At 42.3% G+C, this 23,852-nt stretch overlaps 1 protein-coding gene across 2 annotated transcripts in view; it reads right to left on the reverse strand.

The window, feature by feature from the left end:
* LOC126191331 (lysozyme-like) overlaps window positions 1–23,852 on the reverse strand; it is a 312,485-nt gene that overhangs the window by 283,852 nt on the left and 4,781 nt on the right. For both annotated transcript variants that reach the window (XM_049932165.1, XM_049932164.1), the window contains exon 2: window positions 2,327–2,490. In XM_049932165.1, the coding sequence (XP_049788122.1) occupies window positions 2,327–2,459 (133 nt within the window). In that variant the 5' untranslated portion in view covers window positions 2,460–2,490. The remainder of the gene's footprint in view (window positions 1–2,326; window positions 2,491–23,852) is intronic.

A 23,852-nucleotide genomic window follows, 5' to 3' on the forward strand; every position in this document is an offset into this window, starting at 1 on the left:
AGGGGAATGGATTACACCGACAGGGTTACCAAATGTTTCACTACAGGAAAGAGCAATAAAGATGGAAACGGCATACCAGCTATGCCGAAATGTATACAATAAAAAGTCGATCTCCATCAATGCCAAGCTCAGGCACTACAATGCGGTAATAAAACCAGAAAGTTTGTATGCGATTGAATGCATCCCACTGAACAGAAAACGTCTGTTGGAGAAATTGGAAATAAAAGAGAGAAAAATACTGAGAAAGATCTTAGGACCTAAAAAGGATGGACAAGAATATAAATTGCGATCCAATAAAGAGTTATACGAGAAAATTGAAAAACTGACAACATCCTTTAAAAAGAGAAGACTGAGTTTCTATGGGCATGTCAAAAGAATGGCACCAGAAAGAACGGCAAAGAAAATCCTGGAATACATGGAAAGCAGAAAGACACAAATTAACTGGCTGAAAGAAGTAAAAGAAGACATTGCAGAAATGAACATTATACCAGAGACAGTTTACAACAGAATGGAATATAGGAATGCCATCAACAAAATACAGGGATTCAAAGACCGAACGCAATCAAAGAAGACGGGAACAACCTGGTCGCAAGAACGTAAAGAAGCCCACTCAGAAAAAATGAAGAAGTACTGGGAAGAACGCAAGAAAAAGCACAAGAAATGACTGATGCTTAGCGTAGTCCAAAGTTGACTGTAACTAATAATAATAATAATAATAATAATAATATTACATACATATACAGTTCATGGCATACAATATATGTAATAGAATTAGCTTTAGCGGAAAGCTACACGGTCGACATTTACAGAATTATGAAACAGGATTCGACCTTAATGGTCGGTTTCGCTGCAAGTGAAGGACGTCAGTTAACAATAATGCAATAGGAAATTGTAAAAGAAGCCCCCACACAATGTAGGACGGTAGTATAAAATACAATTAACGTAGAAAGTATTTATTATTACAAACAGGGTGGTGTAAGTATTGTATGATGTAATTCCAGTGACCGGTTTTATTGATACGTAACTTTTTCATCGAGCTGCTACGAGGGTGAGTCAAATGAAAACCTTAAATTTGTAATAACAAATCGAAATTTCGCGCCGTTATCCTGCAAGTTGGTAAGCATGCTACAAACAGCGTGCAGAATGGCCTGTAGGTGGCAGCATAGTGCAGATGCACACACCGTCACAGTATCAATATAAAGATGGCCGCCCCACTTGCGACTTGGACCGGGGAAGAACAGCGTTCTGTTATTCGGCTTTTGCGTAGTGAAGGCGTGAAACCTATTGAAATTCATCGACAAATGCAGGTTCAGTACGGTGATGCATGTTTGTCACAGCAGCAAGTCTACGAATGGAGTAGGAAGTACGCAAATGGTGTGACTTCAGTGGAAGATGCTCCTTGTCCAGGTCAGGCACAACGAGTTGTGACTCCACAGAACATTGCAGCAGTTGAAGCCGTAGTGAAGGAAAACCGCCGAGTGACACTGAATGACATTGCAGCTTGTTTACATATAAGTCATGGTTCAGCACTCCACATTGTGCATGATGTGTTCAAGTTTCACAAAGTGTCCGCAAGATGGGTGCCACGGCAGCTGACTCCTGAAATGAGAGAATGACGTGTTGATGCTTGTGAAGAACTTCTTCGCCGCTTTGAACGAGAAGGTGATGGTTTCCGTGCAAGAATCGTTACTGGGGACGAAACCAGGGTTCACTTCCACCAACCGGAAACGAAGAGAGCCAGCGACCCAGACCTTGCCCCAAGTGATTTACATATGTTTGGACCACACAAAGATGCAGTTGCAGGAAAGAAGTTCCGTTCTGATGAAGAGGTACGCCACGCTGTGCATGAGTGGTTGCGCGGACTACCAAAATAATTTTTTTCTAAAGGAATTTATGCACTTTAGAAGCGCTGGAGGACTTGCATGGAGCGTGGTTGAGATTATGTTGAAAAGTGATACAGCTTTGTACCACTTCTGCACAATAAATAATATTTAAAAAAGTATTTAAGGTTTTCATTTCACTCACCCTGGTATGTAGGCCCTACTGTATTCTTTTTTTCTATTGTAAGTCCGTAACCTCGATATATTTTCTTCTCTTATAGATCAGAGGATAGCAATACACACTGCCGAAACTACTAATGCAGTAATTGTGTTTACGCAGCGAACTCAACAAATAAACTGGTTTTCAAAAGAAGACTACAATATAAAATTACTGTATAATCGCCTCCTGCAATGACTGATAGTGTCAAGCAACAACTCAACAACGGTACCGGAATTGTTACAGTTTCATGTCCCACATATTAGACTGCAGCCGGGACAAGACTCACAGTCTGGCAGCTGGTCCTCGGGGAAGTCCCTCTGCAGCAGCTCGTGGTACAGCTCGCACCTCGTGAAGACGACCGCCCGGGCGCAAGACGTCAGCATCATCAGCGCCAGCAAGCTGCAGTACAGGCTCCTCATCTCTGCTAGCTGTGCTCGGCCGTTTACCAATCTGCAGGAAAAAATGTAGTGTGCGCGTCATCTTCATCAGTTACGTAATCAAAGTCATCAAGAACGAGGAACTAGCACAAAAAATATATGTACTAATCTATACAGGGTGTTACAAAAAGGTACCGCCAAACTTTCAGGAAACATTCCTCACACACAAAGAAAGAAAATATGTTATGTGGACACGTGTCCGGAAACGCTTAGTTTCCATGTTAGACCTCATTGTATTACTTCTCTTCAAATCACATTAATCGTGGAATGGAAACAGACAGCAACAGAACATACCAGCGTAACTTCAAACACTTTGTTACAGGAAATGTTCAAAATGTCCTCCGTTAGCGAGGATACATGCATCCACCATCCGTCGCATGGAATCCCTGATGCGCTGATGGAGCCCTAGAGAATGGCGTATTGTATAACAGCCGTCCACAATACGAGCACGAAGAGTCTCTACATTTGGTACCGGGGTTGCGTAGACAAGAGCTTTCAAATGCCCCCATAAATGAAAGTCAAGAGGGTTCAGGGCAGGAGAGCGTGGAGGCCATGGAATTGGTCCTCCTCTACCAATCCATCGGTCACCGAATCAGTTGTTGAGAAGCGTACGAACACTTCGACATAAATGTGCAGGAGCTCCATCGTGCATGAACCACATGTTGTGTCGTACTTGTAAAGGCACATGTTCTAGCAGCACGGGTAGAGTATCTCGTATGAAATCATGATAACGTGCTCCATTGAGCGTAGGTGGAAGAACATGGGGCCCAATCAAGACATCACCAACAATGCCTGCCCAAAAGTTCACAGAAAATCTGTGTTGATGACGTGATTGCACAATTGCGTGCGGATTCTCGTCAGCCTATACATGTTGATTGTGATAATTTACAATTTGATCACGTTGGAATGAAGCCTCATCCGTAAAGAGAACATTTGCACTGAAATGAGGATTGAGACATTGTTGGATGAACCATTCGCAGAAGTGTACCCGTGGAGGCCAATCAGCTGCTGATAGTGCCTGCACGCGCTGTACATGGTACGGAAACAACTGGTTCTCCCGTAGCACTCTCCATACAGTGACCTGGTCAACGTTACCTTGTACAGCAGCAACTTCTCTGACGCTGACATTAGGGTTATCGTCAACTGCCTCGTCCATTGCAGGTGTCCTTGTCGTTCTAGATCTTCCCCAGTCGCGAGTCATAGGCTGGAAGACACCGATCAATTGCTTCGAACGTCTTCCTGTCGTGACACCTTCGTTCTGGAAATCTGTCTCGATACAAACGTACCGCGCCACGGCTATTGCCCCGTGCTAATCCATACATCAAATGGGCATCTGCCAACTCTGCATGTGTAAACATTGCACTACCTGCAAAACCACGTTTGTGATGAACACTAACCTGTCGATGCTACGTACTGATGTGCTTGATGCTAATACTGTAGGGCAAAGAGTCGCATGTCAACACAAGCACCGAAGTCAACATTACCTTCCTTCAATTGGGCCAACTGGCGGTGAATCGAGGAACTACAGTACATACTGAGGAAACTAAAATGAGCTCTAACATGGAAATTAAGCGTTTCCGGACACATGTCCACATAACATCTTTTCTTCATTTGTGTGTGAGGAATGTTTCCTCAAAATTTGGCCGTACCTTTTGTAACACCCTGTATTACCAAACTGCTGAAACGGTCACTTGGTCTCAGTTTCAGGTTGCAACAAAAATTTGATTTTCAGTATTGCATGTAAACGTTGAACGACTTCAAAAATTTGTTTAACACAGAAAGTCAAGTGTTAAAGTTGGAAAATGTACGTCTTAACTCACGGCCCGAAAATTACCCAGACTATATTCATTTGACATTTGAGAATGGGATCACTTAGCGGGGACGGCAACATAACTTCAAGTCTTTTCGTAAGTTTTTCTTGGTGAAACCCTCCACAAAATAATGAAAGGAAAATTTATTGCTTACTGCATCTTCGCTATTCATGTAGCAGAACTTTCAGCACGAGTCATGACGTTTTAAATTATTACTTCTTTACTATTTATTCTATTCGCAACCCATTTTACAGACAGTATTCACATTTAACACCGAATATAATTGCCAAATTACACGATTGTACAACGCAATTCAGGCCATATGAGCCTCGCGGATTGGCCGCGCGGTTTGATGCGCCATGTCCCGGATTGCACGGCCCCTCCCGCCGAAGCTTTGAGTCTTCCCTCGGGCATGTGTGTCTGTGTTGTTCTTAGCTTTAGTTGGTTTACGCTAGTTTAAGTAGTGTGTAAGTCTAAGCACCGATGACCTCAGCAGTTTGGTCCCTTAGGAATTCACACAGAGGGCATACGACTTGATAAACACAGAAATACGTCAAAAATTTTTGGTTTTGCTTGTGACTTTTTCGTTAGTCTGTGAGCGAATAATCCGAAACTAATAAAACCAACGCAATAAGGCTTTTGCGTCTTCAACCATTAAGGTTTTACATGTAATTGACTCATTTGCAAAGTAATCAGATGTTTAATGCTGTTTTATATATGGGAATTCGATTTCTTAAAGCACCGGAAGTGCAGGGGTTCCTAGTAATAGCTTAAATTCCTTAATTAATTGTCACAAAGTAAAAACAGCAACCAACCACTGTCAATAACACTGTTTATTAAAAATAAATAGTGCTGTTATCGGGCTCGAAGCGGCATGTTATTCAGCAGACGACTATTCACATTTAAATTACCTCATGTTATATAAGTGACGTTGATTTCCGCTACGGCGAAAGTTCTCTGAGGTTGTCGTATTTTACAACAACAGACGATGTAAGAAAAATGGCTAATTTACCTTAATTGGCCTTAACAATGAATTAAAACAACGTAAATAATTATTTTACAAGGTAAGGCATGAAGTAATTTCGTGTTACGTACACGGAAAACCATGTGTCTTTTTTATGGCATTGTTCACGCCTTTTGAAGTTCATATTTCGCCGCATAGTAAACAAGTATTAATTTTAAATACTAACAGCGATGTGACAGACCTGTCGTTTCGGAGGCTAGGAGGGTACTACTTGTGCTTCATAAACATAGTTAACAATGACTGGCTACTATTTTGACTTTATTGTAAGGATTAACCTGTACTTTCAGACAGCCATAGTCTCACCACTTTAGTTTTCGACAAAATATCAAAGATATTGTTTTACAAGTCATGGAAATAGATTTGAACAGTAATACATGAGGTGGACACTTCTGTAATGTGAACAGTGAGATGAGTTTTGAGTATCCCGGCATGCTAAAAAAAAATGAGGGAATAAAGGAACATTCCTTTATTACCTCATTTTTTTAAGCATGAGCACAGGGTTTTACAAGAAAAGGAAAAAAAACAGCATTCTAGCGATCTGCAATAAGTTCAGAAGTCTGAATTAAGCAGCTAGTCATTCAACACAGAAGTCAAAGGTGTGCCTGTCCATCTCTGTGAGATATAAAACAAAATAATTAGTTCTTGTTAAATACTTTCATGTACCTCGCAGCCTGACTATTAAACTAAGGAAATGGAACAGCAGTGCTTGTATTCACTAGTGTGTAACGTACTGTAGACTGGTAGTTTCTGAGGCCACTGTCAGTGTTAGGAGTATTGGTGCTCAAACTGTGTTTCAAGCCTTAACAACAACAAAACTCATAATTGAGGATAAGCATTAACATCAAGAGCTCAGATGGAAACCCAGTTCTAAGCAAAGAAGGGAAAGCAGAAAGGTGGAAGGAGTATATAGAGGGACTATACAAGGGCGATGTACTTGAGGACAATATTATGGAAATGGAAGAGGATGTAGATGAAGATGAAATGGGAGATACGATACTGCGTGAAGAGTTTGACAGAGCACTGAAAGACCTGAGTCGAAACAAGGCCCCCGGAGTAGACAACATTCCATTGGAACTACTGACGGCCTTGGGAGAGCCAGTCCTGACAAAACTCTACCATCTGGTGAGCAAGATGTATGAAACAGGCGAAATACCCTCAGACTTCAAGAAGAATATAATAATTCCAATCCCAAAGAAAGCAGGTGTTGACAGATGTGAAAATTACAGAACAATCAGTTTAATAAGCCACAGCTGCAAAATACTAATACGAATTCTTTACAGACGAATGGAAAAACTAGTAGAAGCCGACCTCGGGGAAGATCAGTTTGGATTCCGTAGAAATACTGGAACACGTGAGGCAATGCTGACCTTACGACTTATCTTAGAAGAAAGATTAAGGAAAGGCAAACCTACGTTTCTAGCATTTGTAGACTTAGAGAAAGCTTTTGACAATGTTGACTGGAATACTCTCTTTCAAATTCTAAAGGTGGCAGGGGTAAAATACAGGGAGCGAAAGGCTATTTACAATTTGTACAGAAACCAGATGGCAGTTATAAGAGTCGAGGGACATGAAAGGGAAGCAGTGGTTGGGAAGGGAGTAAGACAGGGTTGTAGCCTCTCCCCGATGTTATTCAATCTGTATATTGAGCAACCAGTAAAGGAAACAAAAGAAAAATTCGGAGTAGGTATTAAAATCCATGGAGAAGAAATAAAAACCTTGAGGTTTGCCGATGACATTGTAATTCTGTCAGAGACAGCAAAGGACCTGGAAGAGCAGTTGAACGGAATGGACAGTGTCTTGAAAGGAGGATATAAGATGAACATCAACAAAAGCAAAACGAGGATAATGGAATGTAGTCGAATTAAGTCGGGTGATGCTGAGGGAATTAGATTAGCAAATGAGACACTTAAAGTAGTAAAGGAGTTTTGCTATTTGGGGAGCAAAATAACTGATGATGGTCGAAGTAGAGAGGATATAAAATGTAGACTGGCAATGGCAAGGAAAGCGTTTCTGAAGAAGAGAAATTTGTTAATATCGAGTATAGATTTAAGTGTCAGGAAGTCATTTCTGAAAGTATTTGTATGGAGTGTAGCCATGTATGGAAGTGAAACATGGACGGTAAATAGTTTGGACAAGAAAAGAATAGAAGCTTTCGAAATGTGGTGCTACAGAAGAAAGCTGAAGATTAGATGGGTAGATCACATAACTAATGAGGAAGTATTGAATAGGATTGGGGAGAAGAGAAGTTTGTGGCACAACTTGACCAGAAGAAGGGATCGGTTCGTAGGACATGTTCTGAGGCATCAAGGGATCACCAATTTAATATTGGAGGGCAGCGTGGAGGGTAAAAATCGTAGGGGGAGACCAAGAGATGAATACACTAAGCAGGTTCAGAAGGATGTAGATTGCAGTAAGTACTGGGAGATGAAGAAGCTTGCACAGGATAGAGTAGCATGGAGAGCTGCATCAAACGAGTCTCGGGACTGAAGACCACAACAACAACAACAAGCATTATTTAGGTTAGCTGCCTTGGTCTAAATAACTCACAGCTTCTTTAGGGTTCCGTTCACGAAAAACCATCAGTTTTATAGCTGTATCTGAATTACCTTCTGCCACTTTCCGATGATTGTGGAAGACTGAAAGTTGTCCCCTGGCCTCGTGGGCGAAATATCAAAATTTTTTAAACTCTGAGTAAGAAAGTTAATACATGCCTTTTGTAAAGTATATAAGACACAAAATACTTACGTTTATTTAATTTTTAGAGCATTATTCCATGGTCTGTATTTTATCAGTTTTCAGCAATTATGGCTAACCTATGCCATAACCAATCAATCCGATGACAGATCGCTGCACTATGATTTTATGATTTTGGCTGTAATTTTCTAGGAAATGGCCATACAGTTTAAAGTGGAACCACAGGTCAACTTTGAAACTTTACCCTTAGATATGCCTTCGGTTGTTTTGAAAATCACTGAGCCATAAACATTCATTTACTCCCTAGGACCAAATCTTAACGATTTCTGTCATAATTGTTGAACCTAACAGAGCTCTGGAGAAATTTCCACAGCTCTATTTGGTCCAGAATTGTATGAAGCGTTGCATTCAATCTACTTCATGAATAAACTGTTTGACCTGGGGCCAACAAGTAGCACAAAAGAAAGGTATTGGACATCTCCAAATGACTTATTCAGACGAGAAAAGAGAGAAATGAGTTTAACATGTCGGTTGCCAGTGGTGATCTGCTGGAACAAAAGCAATGGAACCCATCACGGTATAGATTACGTGGAGTGGGGGATAAAGATGTCACGCTATTGGGATCAGTGGACGTTTCACTTCAAATGATGAGTAGAGATTGTGCCACACGTGAGTGAGAACTATGGCATGATTCCGGAGTTGGATTTCTTGTATGACCATTGTGCCAAATCGATCTTCAGCATTATATGGTGGTGCTTGAGAAAATGTTTCAGATGAATAAAACGGCTGCCAATGCAGCAATGTCACGAGGTGAGTCTATGAGTCTAAGTGAAAAGCAGCACAAACGTTTCAGTCATTATTTTTTGTCTGATTGCGTCCACAGTCGAGCAGTATTTTAGAAATGACAACAATTTTCGTCTGTACTGTTATTAAAGGTATTAATTAACAATAATGACTATAACTGATGACCATTCTCAAGTGACAGTTCTAACATAATAAACTGCCTAACTCTAAGAATTCATTCTGTCCTGAAAAAATTTTAGAAGCTCAGCTATATGCACGACGAAGAATTCGACATTATAATGCATATGAAAGGTATAAACATGGTTGACAAATGGACAACGTCCTCTTAAAAAGTACCAAATAAATTAATAAGAAACGGAACTGATCCCCCACGATTTGCAAAATAAGTTGGGGTACTGTTGCAGAAGCACCGAAAAAAAACATGCCAGTTTTTTTTTTTTTTTTTTTTAATAGCAAACTCTCCACCATTGGCTTTGTTTTACAGAGGCTCGATATTTAGCACGGACTTCAGTGTGAAATGACTTTAATATTTACCACAACGAAACTCTCGAAATCTAATCGTCTGTAAAATACACCAGCGGCAAGACAAAGTCAGTACCTCCACTACGCGATAGCGGCAGTAATGTTACCGATTGCAGCGCCACTAAAGCAGGTACTAAACACACCTTTTCGGAATTCTTTCACCGAGGAAGATGCAGTAAATATTCCAGAATTCGCATCAAGAACAGCTACTCACTTCAGTAAACTTGCGTTTTATTGCCAGAACACTTAGAAAATGCAAGAAATCTACTACAGAGGTCCTCGGTGTAGCGAAGCATCTTAAGTCACTTATTAAAGGCAAGCCTTTCGATCCAGATTGAATACCAATTAGGACCTTCTCTGGAGAATATTTAGCAACCACGTACAACCGCTCGCTCGACGAAAGCTCTGGACTTATTTAAAGACTGGAAAGTCACGCAGGTCGCATCAATACACAAAAAAGGAAATAGGAGATATTCACTGACTTATAGACCCTTATTATTGGTATACTTTCGAAATAGGATTCTGGAACATATGCTGCGTTCAAACACTGTGAGATACATATTGACATATACTCAGCACGGGTTCAGGGAATATCGTCCATGTGAAATAGAACTGGTCCTTAATTCACGGAAAGTGATGAGTGCTACCGATATGCGATCTCAAATTGATTTCATATTTCTACGTTTCCAGAACGTTTTTGACACTGTTCCTGACATGGGGTTTCTAATCAACTTACGTGTCATGGAGTAACATCGCAGCTGGGTAACTGCATTAGTGATTTCCTGTCGGAAAGGTCAGAGTCCATAGTAACTGACGGAAAGTCGTCGAGTAAAACAGAACTGATACCTGGTGTTCCCCAAGGAAGTATTACAGACCCTCTGGTGTTCCCAGTCTGCGCATATTATTTAGGAGACAATCCGGGCAGTCCTCTTACATTGTTTACAGATGATGCTGTCATTTAAGTTCTACTAAAGTCATCAGGAGATCAAAATGAATTGCAAAATGATGCAGACAAGTTATCTGTATTGTGCGAAAAGCGGCAATTGACGCTAAGCAATCAAATATGTGAGGTCCTCCACATGGATACTAAAGCGAATCCGTTTCATTTCGAGTACACACATTTTAATGTCATGGATTCAGCTAAATACCTAGGGATTTCAAATGTAGTGCGGAAGCCGAACCAAAGACTGCGTTTTATTCACAAAACACTCAGAAGATGCCACAAATCCATTAAAAATGTTGCTTATCTGACCTCTTCTGGAGTGTTACCGCTTCTTATGGCATTTTTACGACATTGGATTGGTGGGGTAATTCGAAAATACTCAAAGGAGCGCAACTACTTTTGCATTATCGCGAAATAAGAGACAGAGTATCACTTATCTGATACGCGAGTTGTGGTGTTACAGTCGTTAAAACTAACTCACATTTCTTTGCTGTGCTATTTTTCCCACGAGGTATTCAAGAGTGGAGCGATAGAAACATAGTCTGAAGGAGGCTCTGTGAACTCTTGCCAAGCACTTAAGACGGAGCTACAGAGCAGCCATGCAGATGCGTAGATGCACATTATGCACTGAGGTAATTCACAGTTAACAAGGGAGTCGTACAACTTCCTTTGAATATAATTTGGCTTTTACAAATTTTTAGGACAAAGTGTATTGTTAAAGATGAACCGGTCTTTAAACAAATTTTCGATGTTAAAGGTGTCACTTGGAAATGGCACAACAGCCGAAATTACGATCGTGAATAAATACTCTTGAAAAGTGGAAATGGGAATTTCACAAAATTCGTTTTAAGCCCGCCCGATTGGCCGTGCGGTCTAACGCACTGCTTTCCGGGCGGGAAGGAGCGCCTTGTCCCCGGCACGAATCCGCCCGGCGAATTTGTGTAGAGGTCCGGTGAACCGGCCAGTCTGTGGATGGCTTTTAGGCGGTTCTCCATCTGCCTCGGCGAATGCGGGCTGGTTCCCCTTATTCCGCTTCAGTTACACTATGTCGGTGATTGGCGCGCAAACAAGTTCTCCGCGTACGCGGACACCACCATTATTCTACCACGCAAACATAGGGCTTGCACTCGTCTGGAGTGAGACGTTCCCTGGGGGGTCCACCCGGGGGCCAAACCGCACAATAACCGTGGGTTCGGTGCGGGGCGACGGAGGGCTGAAGTGGACTGCTGTAGTCGTCGTGGGGTCGCGGACCACTGCGGCTGCGGCGGGGACGGAGCCTCTCCGTCGTTTCTAGGTCCCCGGTTAACATACAATACAAATTCGTTTTTCACAAAAAGCGTTTTCAGTTTTATAGTATTCTTGGTACACTGCTGCATGTCTCTAGACTTGTTCCAAGTGTCAAATCCCGAAGAAAATGTTTCAAAGGTTCGTTACTAGATGGTTCATGATTTATGCCCCTCCCGATTTCCAAGTGACATGCATCAAGGTCGCCTCCATTTAGCCTAAGATGGTTTGAAGATATAACACACAGATTTTTGGTGAGTGGGCACGTCTTTTTGAGCTGTGATAGAGATTTTGCAATTACAGAGAAAAGAAGAAAGGTAAACAAGCCTTTGTTTCGCAAAATTTACAAAAGACTGCTGAGTCAGCAAGAGCTATGAACTCATTCCATGTGATTCCAATGTAAGGATCTGACTTATTTGATTTTAAAGAAGCTGATAAAATACTGTTGTCAATACAGGCGTTAAGATCTCTAAATGGAGTATGATTAAAGTGTCACATACTCATCCATCCCACATAGCTACTAAAAATTATTAGTGTGCAACCGAAGAATGGAAAAATGCTGTTGTACTCAAAAGGCAGATATATGACATGCGGTACTTTATCTGAAAGATCAGCCATGTTTTATCAGTTGCTAAACAAAAAGACAACTAGATGTGTTGGAATTTCTTCCTCCTTACCAGCACAGGGAGCTTTACTGTGAATTTTACAAAGTCTGATCCCAAGAATGGAGTTATGGAACAAACAGAAGTCAATATTGAGAGTTTTTTTTCCTAGAAATACATTTCGGTGTTCACTTGCAAAAATTAAATGAAATGAAGTACGGTTTTTGTTGACTACAGTTCTACTAATTAAAGATTACACTTGGTTTATCACAAATCAAACGTAGTGGCTCTTCATTAATAGCACTTGGAACAAAAATTTTCTTAGTCACAATTAGAACCAGTCAGTTTCCAGGTGTGGAACTTCACAGTGCTATTAATAAACTATTTATTTTCTAATTTGTCTCATTTTTTGCAGTGTGAGGAGAGAAGTATAGCTCTGTGTTATCAGAATACATTCTCAATTTTATGGGTGCAATTAACTTGTATGGGAGACACATAAGTTTTTGATTCTCCTAATAAATGTGAGAGATGGCAGTTAGAACGTTTGCCATTTCCACTGGTCATTTAATGACAGAGCAGGCGGAAAATGTACCCATTTCTAGGAAACATTTCAGAATACTATACAGATTATCAGTGACACTGATGTGTATAGCAGTACATATGCTGAGATAACGTTGTTCGACAACAGGTGTTCCGCAACATCTGATCACACTCGCAGATAAAGACTGATAAAACTTTCCTTTGTCTCTGAGAGATTCTTAGTCCGTGCCTTCCGGTAGCAGCACATTTCCTTGGCCCTATCTATGCTCTGTCGACCTTTCGGCTGAGCCTCTGGGGCGGGCTCCACCAACGGACATTTTGTGATGACAAGCAAAAATATCAGCTGAGAGCACTTTTCAAATTAAAAGCCTATAACGCAGTAGTTAAGGTTTATTATTCAATTATACTGAATTCCACTGTACCGTTCATCATTTATTGAACTGATGAGATAAAAAAAACGTAAACTGACTTGAAATCAATACAGAATTCAACATTATTTATTAACATTGCTATGAACAGTTATCTTTTCACAGAAAAGAACAAATCCTTGAGGTTGATGTCCACGCAAAACCTGAATTTCAATTTTAAATATACATTATTATAACTACACTACTGGCTGTCCAAAATTCAACTCCAAGAAGGACAGGAAATATCACAGCCGAATTGATTTGGAGCCGGCCGCTGTGGTCGAGCGGTTCTAGGCGCTTCAGTCCGGAACCGTGCTGCTGCTACGGTCGCAGGTTCGAATCCTGCCTCGGGCACGGATGTGTGTGATGTCCTTAGGTTAGTTAGGTTTAAGTAGTTCTAAGTCTAGGAGACTGATGATCTCAGATGTTAAGTCCCATATTGCTCAGAGCCATTTGAACCATTTGAATTGATTTGGGAGATAAAACGTTGTACAAAGATCACATGACTGAAAATACAGCCCTATGTGATGCGAGGAAGATGATGAAATGAGCGTTGAGTGTTGGCGCCATTGCTGACAAAAATGGTTCAAATGGCTCTGAGCACTATGCGACTTAACGTCTGAGGTCATCAGTCGCTTAGAACTTAGAACTACTTAAACCTAACTAACCTAAGGACATCACACAATACCCATGCCCGAGGCAGGATTCGAACCTGCGACCGTAGCGGTCGCTCGGCTGCAGACTGTAGCGCCTAGAACCGCACGGCCACTCCGTCCGGCTCAATGCTGACCATAACCGCTGTTACACCCTCGGCGCAGAATCGAAGAGGCTCTGGATGTGTTGCTGGGGTACAGCAGTCCATGCTGCGTCCACATATTGCCAAAGTTCATCCGGTGTATCTTGCGTCAGTTGTTCCGCAGTCATCAACCAGAAGTTTTCGATAGGCGAGAGATCGGAAGAACAGGGAGGCCAAAGCAGCTATGCGGTCCGATGGGTGGCGGAGAAGTCTTTAACACTGCGTGCCACATCAGGTCACCCATTATCCTGTTGCGATGTGGCAGCCCGCAAGCTCCGAAGGAAGTACAACAGGCTCCAACAGTTCAGAGAAGTAACGCTGGCTGGTTAGCGTACCGGCAGTGCGTGCTGCGGGGTGCTGGAATCAAGTACCACCCCAAACCATAATACCAGGTGCAGGACCAGTATGGTACCTCTCGCTACGGTGTTGCCAGACTCTAATCCGACCATGCTGGTGGTGGTGGTGGTGCAAGCAGAATCGGGATTTGTTGGTAAGAACTATGTCGTTCCATTCGGTTCTCCATGACCGTCGTACACCACGCCCTTGCCGGCGCAAACGCCTGTGGCGTCGACTCCGTGGTAAACACAGCAATGGACGCCTCGCAGACAGTCCACTATGCCGCAAACGACGTTGAATGGGAATTTGTTGTGATATGGTGCGTGATGTGGCAGAGTAATCCATCACTACCATCCGTACAATATGCCTGTCATCAAAAGTAGTGGTGCGACGAGGTGGATCCAATAGAATGCGTAGGTCCGTCGTTCCTCTATCCAACGTTTACAGATACGCATCACAGCTGCTTGGTTCCATCCTACATGATCACCGATTTCTCTGAAGGATAATCCGCAATCCGTATAGGCAACTATTCTTCCCCAGTCCAACACCAGAATGTGCTCGAAAGACGCTCGCTGTCTTCTACACGGCATGCTGAAGCTGCTTACTCAAAACAATCGCACGAAAGAACAATAGGGTGTTCGACTGTTTTTCTGGAAATCGTCTTCTATGTTTTATTTTGTCATTTTATGCTCCTGAAATGCTTTTCCTTCTCTTCAATTTCGGTATTCTTTGATAAAAACGGAAATTAATTTCAAATAATTTGAAAGTCAGCTAAATCGCTCGATTCGCGTCATGTGATGTCTGTGACGTCACTGGCTAGCTGGCTGCTCCTACTGTGAACGTGAATACACAGTGATGTCTCGTTCTGGAATAAACTTTTCGGAAACGGGGCTACAACTGGTACGTAGTACCATACAGCACAAATACATCTATAAAAACTCCTGAAAAGTTGTTTTTGAATACTGCAGACAATGAGAAGTTGCATAAAATGTGGTTGCGCTGTACCGGCAAATTGTCACCACGTGGACGCAAAAGTTCACTAACTTAATTAAAAATGATTTTCACTGTGAGTTTAATGATAATTCATCTCCGAGATATGCTTTCCCACTATTACAAGGAAGGTTGGTGTCACTTACTAAAATTAAACTCTTAGTGAAAATTGTCTTTTTACCTAGCTTCACATAAATTATTCGGTAGGTCAGTTGTTAGGGCAGTAACACGTCGAATTTTATATGATGGTGTCAGTAAATCGCTGGTTCGAATCAAACCCGAAAGAATATGTTAATTTATTCGTAAAACGACTCTGTTTCACAGAGGAAGACCGCACTGCAGTTCCTTCTCTAAATCCTCGCACAATCGAAAAAATGGCTGACATCGAAATAAGTGTCCAAGGAATAGAAAAGCAACTGAAATCACTCAACAGAGGAAAGTCCACTGGACCTGACGGGATACCAATTCGATTCTACACAGAGTACGCGAAAGAACTTGCCCCCCTTCTAACAGCCGTGTACCGCAAGTCTCTAGAGGAACGGAAGGTTCCAAATGATTGGAAAAGAGCACAGGTAGTCCCAGTCTTCAAGAAGGGTCGTCGAGCAGATGCGCAAAACTATAGACCTATATCTCTGACGTCGATCTGTTGTAGAATTTTAGAACATGTTTTTTGCTCGAGTATCATGTCGTTTTTGGAAACTCAGAATCTACTATGTATGAATCAACATGGATTCCGGAAAAAGCGATCGTGTGAGACCCAACTCGCTCTATTTGTTCATGAGACCCAGAAAATATTAGATACAGGCTCCCAGGTAGATGCTATTTTTCTTGACTTCCGGAAGGCGTTCGATACAGTTCCGCACTGTCGCCTGATAAACAAAGTAAGAGCCTACGGAATATCAGACCAGCTGTGTGGCTGGATTGAAGAGTTTTTAGCAAACAGAACACAGCATGTTGTTCTCAACGGAGAGACGTCTACAGACGTTAAAGTAACCTCTGGCGTGCCACAGGGGAGTGTTATGGGACCATTGCTTTTCACAATATATATAAATGACCTAGTAGATAGTGTCGGAAGTTCCATGCGGCTTTTCGCGGATGATGCTGTAGTATACAGAGAAGTTGCAGCATTAGAAAATTGTAGCGAAATGCAGGAAGATCTGCAGCGGATAGGCACTTGGTGCAGGGAGTGGCAACTGACCCTTAACATAGACAAATGTAATGTATTGAGAATACATAGAAAGAAGGATCCTTTATTGTATGATTATATGATAGCGGAACAAACACTGGTAGCAGTTACTTCTGTAAAATATCTGGGAGTATGCGTGCGGAAAGATTTGAAGTGGAATGATCATATAAAATGAATTGTTGGTAAGGCGGGTACCAGGTTGAGATTCATTGGGAGAGTCCTTAGAAAATGTAGTCCATCAACAAAGGAGGTGGCTTACAAAACACTCGTTCGACCTATACTTGAGTATTGCTCATCAGTGTGGGATCCGTACCAGATCGGGTTGACGGAAGAGATAGAGAAGATCCAAAGAAGAGCGGCGCGTTTCGTCACAGGGTTATTTGGTAACCGTGATAGCGTTACGGAGATGTTTAACAAACTCCAGTGGCAGACTCTGCAAGAGAGGCGCTCTGCATTGCGGTGTAGCTTGCTCGCCAGGTTTCGAGAGGGTGCGTTTCTGGATGAGGTATCGAATATATTGCTTCCCCCTACTTATACCTCCCGAGGAGATCACGAATGTAAAATTAGAGAGATTCGAGCGCGCACAGAGGCTTTCAGACAGTCGTTCTTCCCGCGAACCATACGCGACTGGAACAGGAAAGGGAGGTAATGACAGTGGCACGTAAAGTGCCCTCCGCCACACACCCTTGGGTGGCTTGCGGAGTATAAATGTAGATGTAGATGTAGACAATCCTCTCATGTCAAAACCAAATCACAATTACAAAATTTCCTCACACAGATCAGAAACAGAATATTATTGCGTTTTCCTTGCTGTTTATATGAGCTTGCATTGGCATTCGCTATACAAACACGTCACGTTCAAAAAGATATTTTCTAGTTAATGTGGCCACATACATTTTACTTTATTACAAATAATGTTTTTTTTTATCTTCGTACTGTCCATCTAGGGTCTTGATTGTTTAAACTTTTTGAAGTTTCATCATCTTACATAAAGAAGAAGTAACTCTGCTTCAGACACTAACATCAGCTTACACTCACAAACATCACAGACCTTACGTTTGCGTTACCTGCAAGCTGTACTGCTCTATATCTCTCTGCATACTAAACCTCACTGTCCTACTCCTCGTTGTAGTGTGAGCGTATGGTGATATCTTCACTACTAGCAGTGGTTTCCAAAAAAGTGAATTGTTTCTTCAAAAAGCAAATGCATTTATCCTCTTTCATCCATTTCTCAAACTAAGATTAATACGAACCTATTATAATATATACCACCATCGAAGCAACTGCTACAAATGAGTTCTTACTAACGCTAAGTTCGTATTTCGTGTACAACTTTTAAAAATACGGTATATGGCCCCCATGACTGGTAGTCTACTACGCTATCCGTTGCGCCACGGAATGGCTACTGCAACTTACACCTCTGCTGAGTGTCTATAAGGGAAATCAGCACTAAGGTTTGCCAAGAATAATTTTCTGGTGCTTTGTGTTTTAGCTCATGACTCATAGTCGTCAATCTAGTTATAATATACGGACCCATTTGCAAAAGTTCTACAATTCCTTAGTTTTGAACGAGTTTAATGCTGCTGTAGGGAGCAGGGAAAATAATGCCCGTCGATGCACATTTCGCCGCTCTAAATCGGCGGAGCATAAACTTACCAACTTTCACAGGGCTCCCACTATCTCTCTCTCTCTCTCTCTCTCTCTCTCTCTCTCTCTCTATTGGTTTAGTCGGTTCCGACTCTTCGTGACCCCATGAACCAAATCACGCCCCTTTTTCCTGTCTTGCACTTTCTCCCGTAGACCTTCCAGGTTGGAACACATTGCTTCTGTGATACCATCGATCCATCTCATCCTCTGACGTCCTCTTCTTCTAGTTCCTTCAATCTTCCCCAGCATTGATGTTTTTTTCCAGCGAAGCATGCCTTCGCATTGTGTGTCCAAAGTAGGTCAGCTTTTGTTTTAACATTAGACCTTCCAGGGAGAAATCTGGTTTAATTTGCTCCAATATTGATCTGTTGGTTCTCTTTGCAGTCCATGGAACTCTAAGAAGTTTCCTCCAACACCACAATTCGAAGGAGTCAATTCTTCGCCGTTCAGCCTTTCTAATGGTCCAGGTCTCACATCCATACATCACAACTGGAAAGACCATAGCCCTCACAATACGGATCTTTGTTGCTAGTGTTATATCTCTGGACCTTATAACCTTGTCAAGGTTTGACATCGCCTGTCTACCGAGCAACAGGCGTCTCCGGATTTCATGGCTGCAGTCGCCGTCAGCAGAGATCTGGGAACCGAGACAACTGAATGTGGTCACTACCTCCATGGTTTCTCCTGCTATATGCCACGATTTGGTAGGTGTAGTTGCCATAATTTTCGTTTTCTTCACATTCAGCATAAGACCGGCCCTTTTCACTTTCGTCTTTCACCTTGAGTAAGAGTGTTCTGAATTCTTCTTCACTTTCTGCCAACAGGATCGTATCATCCGCGTACCTGAGGTTGTTTACATTTATTCCAGCTATTTTAATTCCTGTTTCTCCCACTATCAGCGTCCACAAAATTCCTTTCGATTGTTACTTGAAAGATGTAATTGCGTTTTTCCATTACCAGATAGCTGTTTGCAGAAAAAGTACGTAGAAGCTTCGAAACTTCGGCTAACACTACTATATCACACGTAAGCTTCGTCTTACTTCTAGTCTGTGACGTCACCAGCTTTTTCGATCACGTGACCAAATCTTGATTATTTAATGATTTTTAAGCTTTAATTACATAAAAATAACAGACATTTTGTGAGAATATTGACCGTAAATGCTATTTGAATGTAATGATCAATCAGGATAACAACAATCCGAACCATATTTTTAACGTAGGAAAATAGCCTATTTTAGTACGTCCACACGGCCTTATGTTCCCCCTTTACATAGCGCCTGCAGGTCGATTATGTGTACCTGTGCTGAAATGCTAATCAATCTCTCTAGTCGCCGAAACCTCATGCTGCAAATTTCACCTGATTTGGATGCTTCCTTCAGGGTCTTGCGTTTTGGGTGTTCAACAGTGTACACATGTTTTTATGCAGATTCTTTCTGCTTTTTTATGTATAGTGCGGGAACATCGCCCCATAGATTTATAAACGCATTATTAAGAGTGAAAACACACACGACACTGGTGTGATATTCTACAGTATTTGTTATTAATTTCACAAACCAGTTTTTGGCTGTTACGCTAGTCTTCATTCAGCTGATGACGAACATGAGCATGTGTAGTCGGTACAATATACACGGCATTTTATGTAATGATTGTTTTATGCTTGACGTGCCGGTGTACACTGAAGTGGCAAAATTCATGGAATAGCGATACGCACGTATACAGATGACGATAGTATCGTGTACACAAAGTCTAAAAGGACAGTCCATTTGCGGAAGTGTCAGTTGTACTCAGGTGATTCATGCGAAAAAGTCTGCGACGTGATTATCGCCGTACGGCGGGAATTAACGGATTCTGAACGCGGAACGGTTTTTAGAGCCAGACCCATGGGCATTGCACTTCGAAAATCGTTGGGGAATTCAATATTCCGAGATCCACAGAGTCAAGAGTGTGGCGAGAACACCAAATTTCAGGCATTGCCTCTCACCACGGACAACGCAGAGGCCGACGGGCTTCACGTAGTGACCGAGAGCAGCGGCGTTTGCGTAGAGCTGTCAGTGCTAACAGTCAAGCAACGCTGTGTGAAATAATTGCAGAAATGCAGCGTCTTTCCTGGGCTCGTGATCACATCGGTTGGACCCTTCACGACTGTAAACCCATGGCCTGCCCAGAACAGTCCCGATTTCAGTTGGTAAGAACTGGTGGTACGTTTTGAGTGTGGTGCAGACCCCACGAAGCCGTGGACCCAAGTTGTCGACAAGGCACTGTGCAAGCTGGAAGTGGCTCCATAATGGTGTGGACTGTGTTTACATAGAATTGACTGGGTTTTCTGGTCCAGCTGGACCGATCATTCACTAGAAATGGTTATGTTCAGCTACTTGGAGACCGTTTGCAACCATTCAGCGATGGAATTTGTATGGATGACAATGATCCACGTCACCAGGCCACACTTATTCGCGATTGAATGGTTCAAATGGCTCTCAGCACTATGAGACTTAACTTCTGAGGTCATCAGTCCCCTAGAGCTTAGAACTACTTAAACCTAACTAACCTAAGGACATCACACACACCCATGCCCGAGGCAGAATTCGAACCTGCGACCGTAGCGGTCGCGGGGTTCTGTTCGCGACTGATTTGAAGGACATTTTGGACAATTCGAGAGAATGATTTGACCACCCACATCGCCTGGCATGAATCCTGAAGAACTTTTATGGGGCATAATCGAGAGATCAGTTTATGCACAAAATCCTGTCCCGGCAACACTTACTACATTCTGGGCGGCTATAGAGACAGCTGGCTCAATATTCCTGCATGAGACTCCCAAAGACTTATCGAGTCCATGCCACATCGAATTCCTACTCTATACGGGGCAAAAGGACGTCCGACACAATATTACGAGGTATCCCATGACTTTTGTCACTCGAGTGTACTACTGTTTTCATGTTCTTGAAATGTCTTTCGGGGTGGCCGGGCGGTTCTAGGCGCTACAGTCTGGAACCGCGTGACCGCTACGGTCGCAGGTTAGAATCCTGCCTCGGGCATTGATGTGTGTGATGTCCTTAGGTTAGTTAGGTTTAAGTAGTTCTAAGTTCTAGGGGACTGATGACTTCAGATGTTAAGTCCCATAGTGCCCAGAGCCATTTGAACCATTTGAAATGTCTTTTTGTGATTTGGAACGGAATAATGTGCACGCAATCGAGATTCATTGAAGTGCATTGCCTGAGATCCGAACACGGCAACATAGTTTGCTGGAATCGGTAGTCAAAATAAATGCTGGACTCTAGCGATCTTGGCTGTTTGAAGTTTTTACTTCTAATTTCGTACCGTCAAACGGGGTGATTTTGGACACCAGCGTGAATGCGGACAGTATGGCTTATTTGCTCTTTGCTACTGCATAGATACAAAGAGTTACTTATTTTAACGTCCGTGCGCCAAGTATTTTAAGCGCAAGATTGCATTTATCGCTTTCCACAATTTTTATTTTGCGTCAATTGCTTTCCTAGGTGAATAATTGACGAACGGTCTCACTGTTAAAAATACGTGCATTATCGTAAAGTGGAAACTATCTATTGTTGCGCCGAGCGGGAAGTTTTTGTTACCGTAATTGTCGACGCGCTCAGTAGCTAACAGCATTGAGACAATTTCTGAACAAGTTTGTCGAGTTTCTCGTGCAAGGTTATCAAATAACGACGGTTTTAGTAAAACTGTGTACTGTGTGGGGTGATTTCGGACAATGCCATGAATGTGTAAGAGCTGGAGAGGTGCAACAGTACGGTGTAGTTATGACCCGGAACTTTTAGATAAAGCTGTTCGTGACATTCAGAGTGGTAAATTATCGTACAGAAAAGAATGTGATTTGTATGGTATACCTAAGTCAACCCTACAAAATAAAGTGCAGGAAGCACATTCGAAAAAAATGGGAGGACAGCCAGTGCTAAATAAAGAAGAAGAAGAAATTTTGAAGCAAAGCATCTTGAGGGCCGCACATTGGGGATTTCCCTTCACTAAATTGGATATTAGATATTTAGTTAAAGGGTACCTTGATAAATCTAGCCGAAAAGAGAAGAAATTTCGTAATATCTTGCCAGGAGAAGAATGGATGCATTTCTTCCTCAAGCGACAGTCAGAAGATCTTTCCGTTCGCTTAAGCGAAAATATTAAATGAGCTCGTGCAGAAGTGAACAAAGAGACTGTTTATTTAAATTCTTGCAAAATAGAAACTTATCTGTAATATATAAAATTCAGTGTATCATCCCATATCACTTGTTGTTGTTGTGATCTTCAGTCCTGAAACTGGTTTGATGCAGCTCTCCATGCTACTCTATCCTGTGCAGTACCTACTGCAACCTACATCCTTCAGAAACTGTTTAGTGTAGTCATCTCTTGGTCTCCCTCTACGATTTTTACCCTTCACGCTGCCCTCCAATAATAAATTGGCAATCCCTTGATGCCTCAGAATGTGTCCTACCAATCGATCCCTTCTTCTAGTCACGCTGTGCCACAAACTCCTCTTCTGCTCAATCCTATTCAATACCTTCTCATTAGTTATGTGATCTACCGATCTAATCTTCAGAATATCACTTATTCGTAACAAAGGGCTCCCTTAAAATATGTAAAATGTCACCAAAATCAAATAAAAGGCGTGCAGAATTTTAAAAAAAGGGCATTAACTGTCCTAATTCACCCTCTATGTACTGTAACTTCGGACAGAGATTTAAAAAACATATGTGTCCGAAATCACCCCAACCCATGGGGTGACTTCGGACACTTTACTTAACTGCCTCAGATAAATATACCTACACATACACTTTCTGGTTCTGGGATATTTTATTCGTTACGAATATACCCTACCACTTCCATAACTATCAATTTAATCTAACAATATATACAAAAGTTACAATCAAAATAACGACGAAACCGTCCGATATCACCCCGTTTGACGGTACTGAAACCTGATTGCTAGGTGGTATTCAATGCATAAGCAGGCGTTTTGTGTACTAGGTGACGGTGCAGAATTGTGTCGGAGGCTCACCAGAAGAAAAAGAACACTGTATCAACCTGGGTTTCGCTACCCTGATTCTTTTGTATCCCACGTGATGATGACAAGCTGCTATAGGCTGTCGGTAAACTGAAGAGTGAGCGAGAGAGTCCCCACTCTGTCAACCCCGCTACGTCACAGGGCGCTTCTACAGGCTGTTTCACAACGTAGTACCGGCCGTGCCGTGCACGCGCTTTACGAGTAAATCTGTGGCGACGCCGTGTACAGATACGTCTCGGCTGCCTTCATTTTTAGACAAATGCATTGAGATCATAAGGAATACAAAAAACCATAACACAACATTATAGAGTAAATTGTGGTGTCAGCGCCAGACACCACACTTGCTAGGTGGTAGCCTTTAAATCGGCCGCGGTCCGTTAGTATACGCCGGACCCGCGTGTCGCCACTATTAGTGATTGCAGACCGAGCGCCGCCACACGGCAGGTCTAGAGACACTTCCTAGCACTCGCCCCAGTTGTACAGCCGACTTTGCTAGCGATGGTTCACTGACAAAATACGCTCTCATTTGCCGAGACGATAGTTAGCATAGCCTTCAGCTACGTCATTTGCTACGACCTAGCAAGGCGCCATTACCAATTACTATTGATGCTGTAAAACATGTACCGTCAAGAGCGATGTTCACCATTTATGGATTAAAGTTAAGTATTCCACAGCTACGTCCTTTTTTGCTAGTCTAATTTCCTTGACCTTTTCGAGACCTCACGCCAGCCTGCGTGAGCTAAAACGCGTGCCTTTC

This window comes from Schistocerca cancellata, chromosome 6 (genome assembly GCF_023864275.1).
Source record: "Schistocerca cancellata isolate TAMUIC-IGC-003103 chromosome 6, iqSchCanc2.1, whole genome shotgun sequence".
In the NCBI taxonomy this organism is placed as follows: Eukaryota; Metazoa; Arthropoda; class Insecta; order Orthoptera; family Acrididae; genus Schistocerca; species Schistocerca cancellata.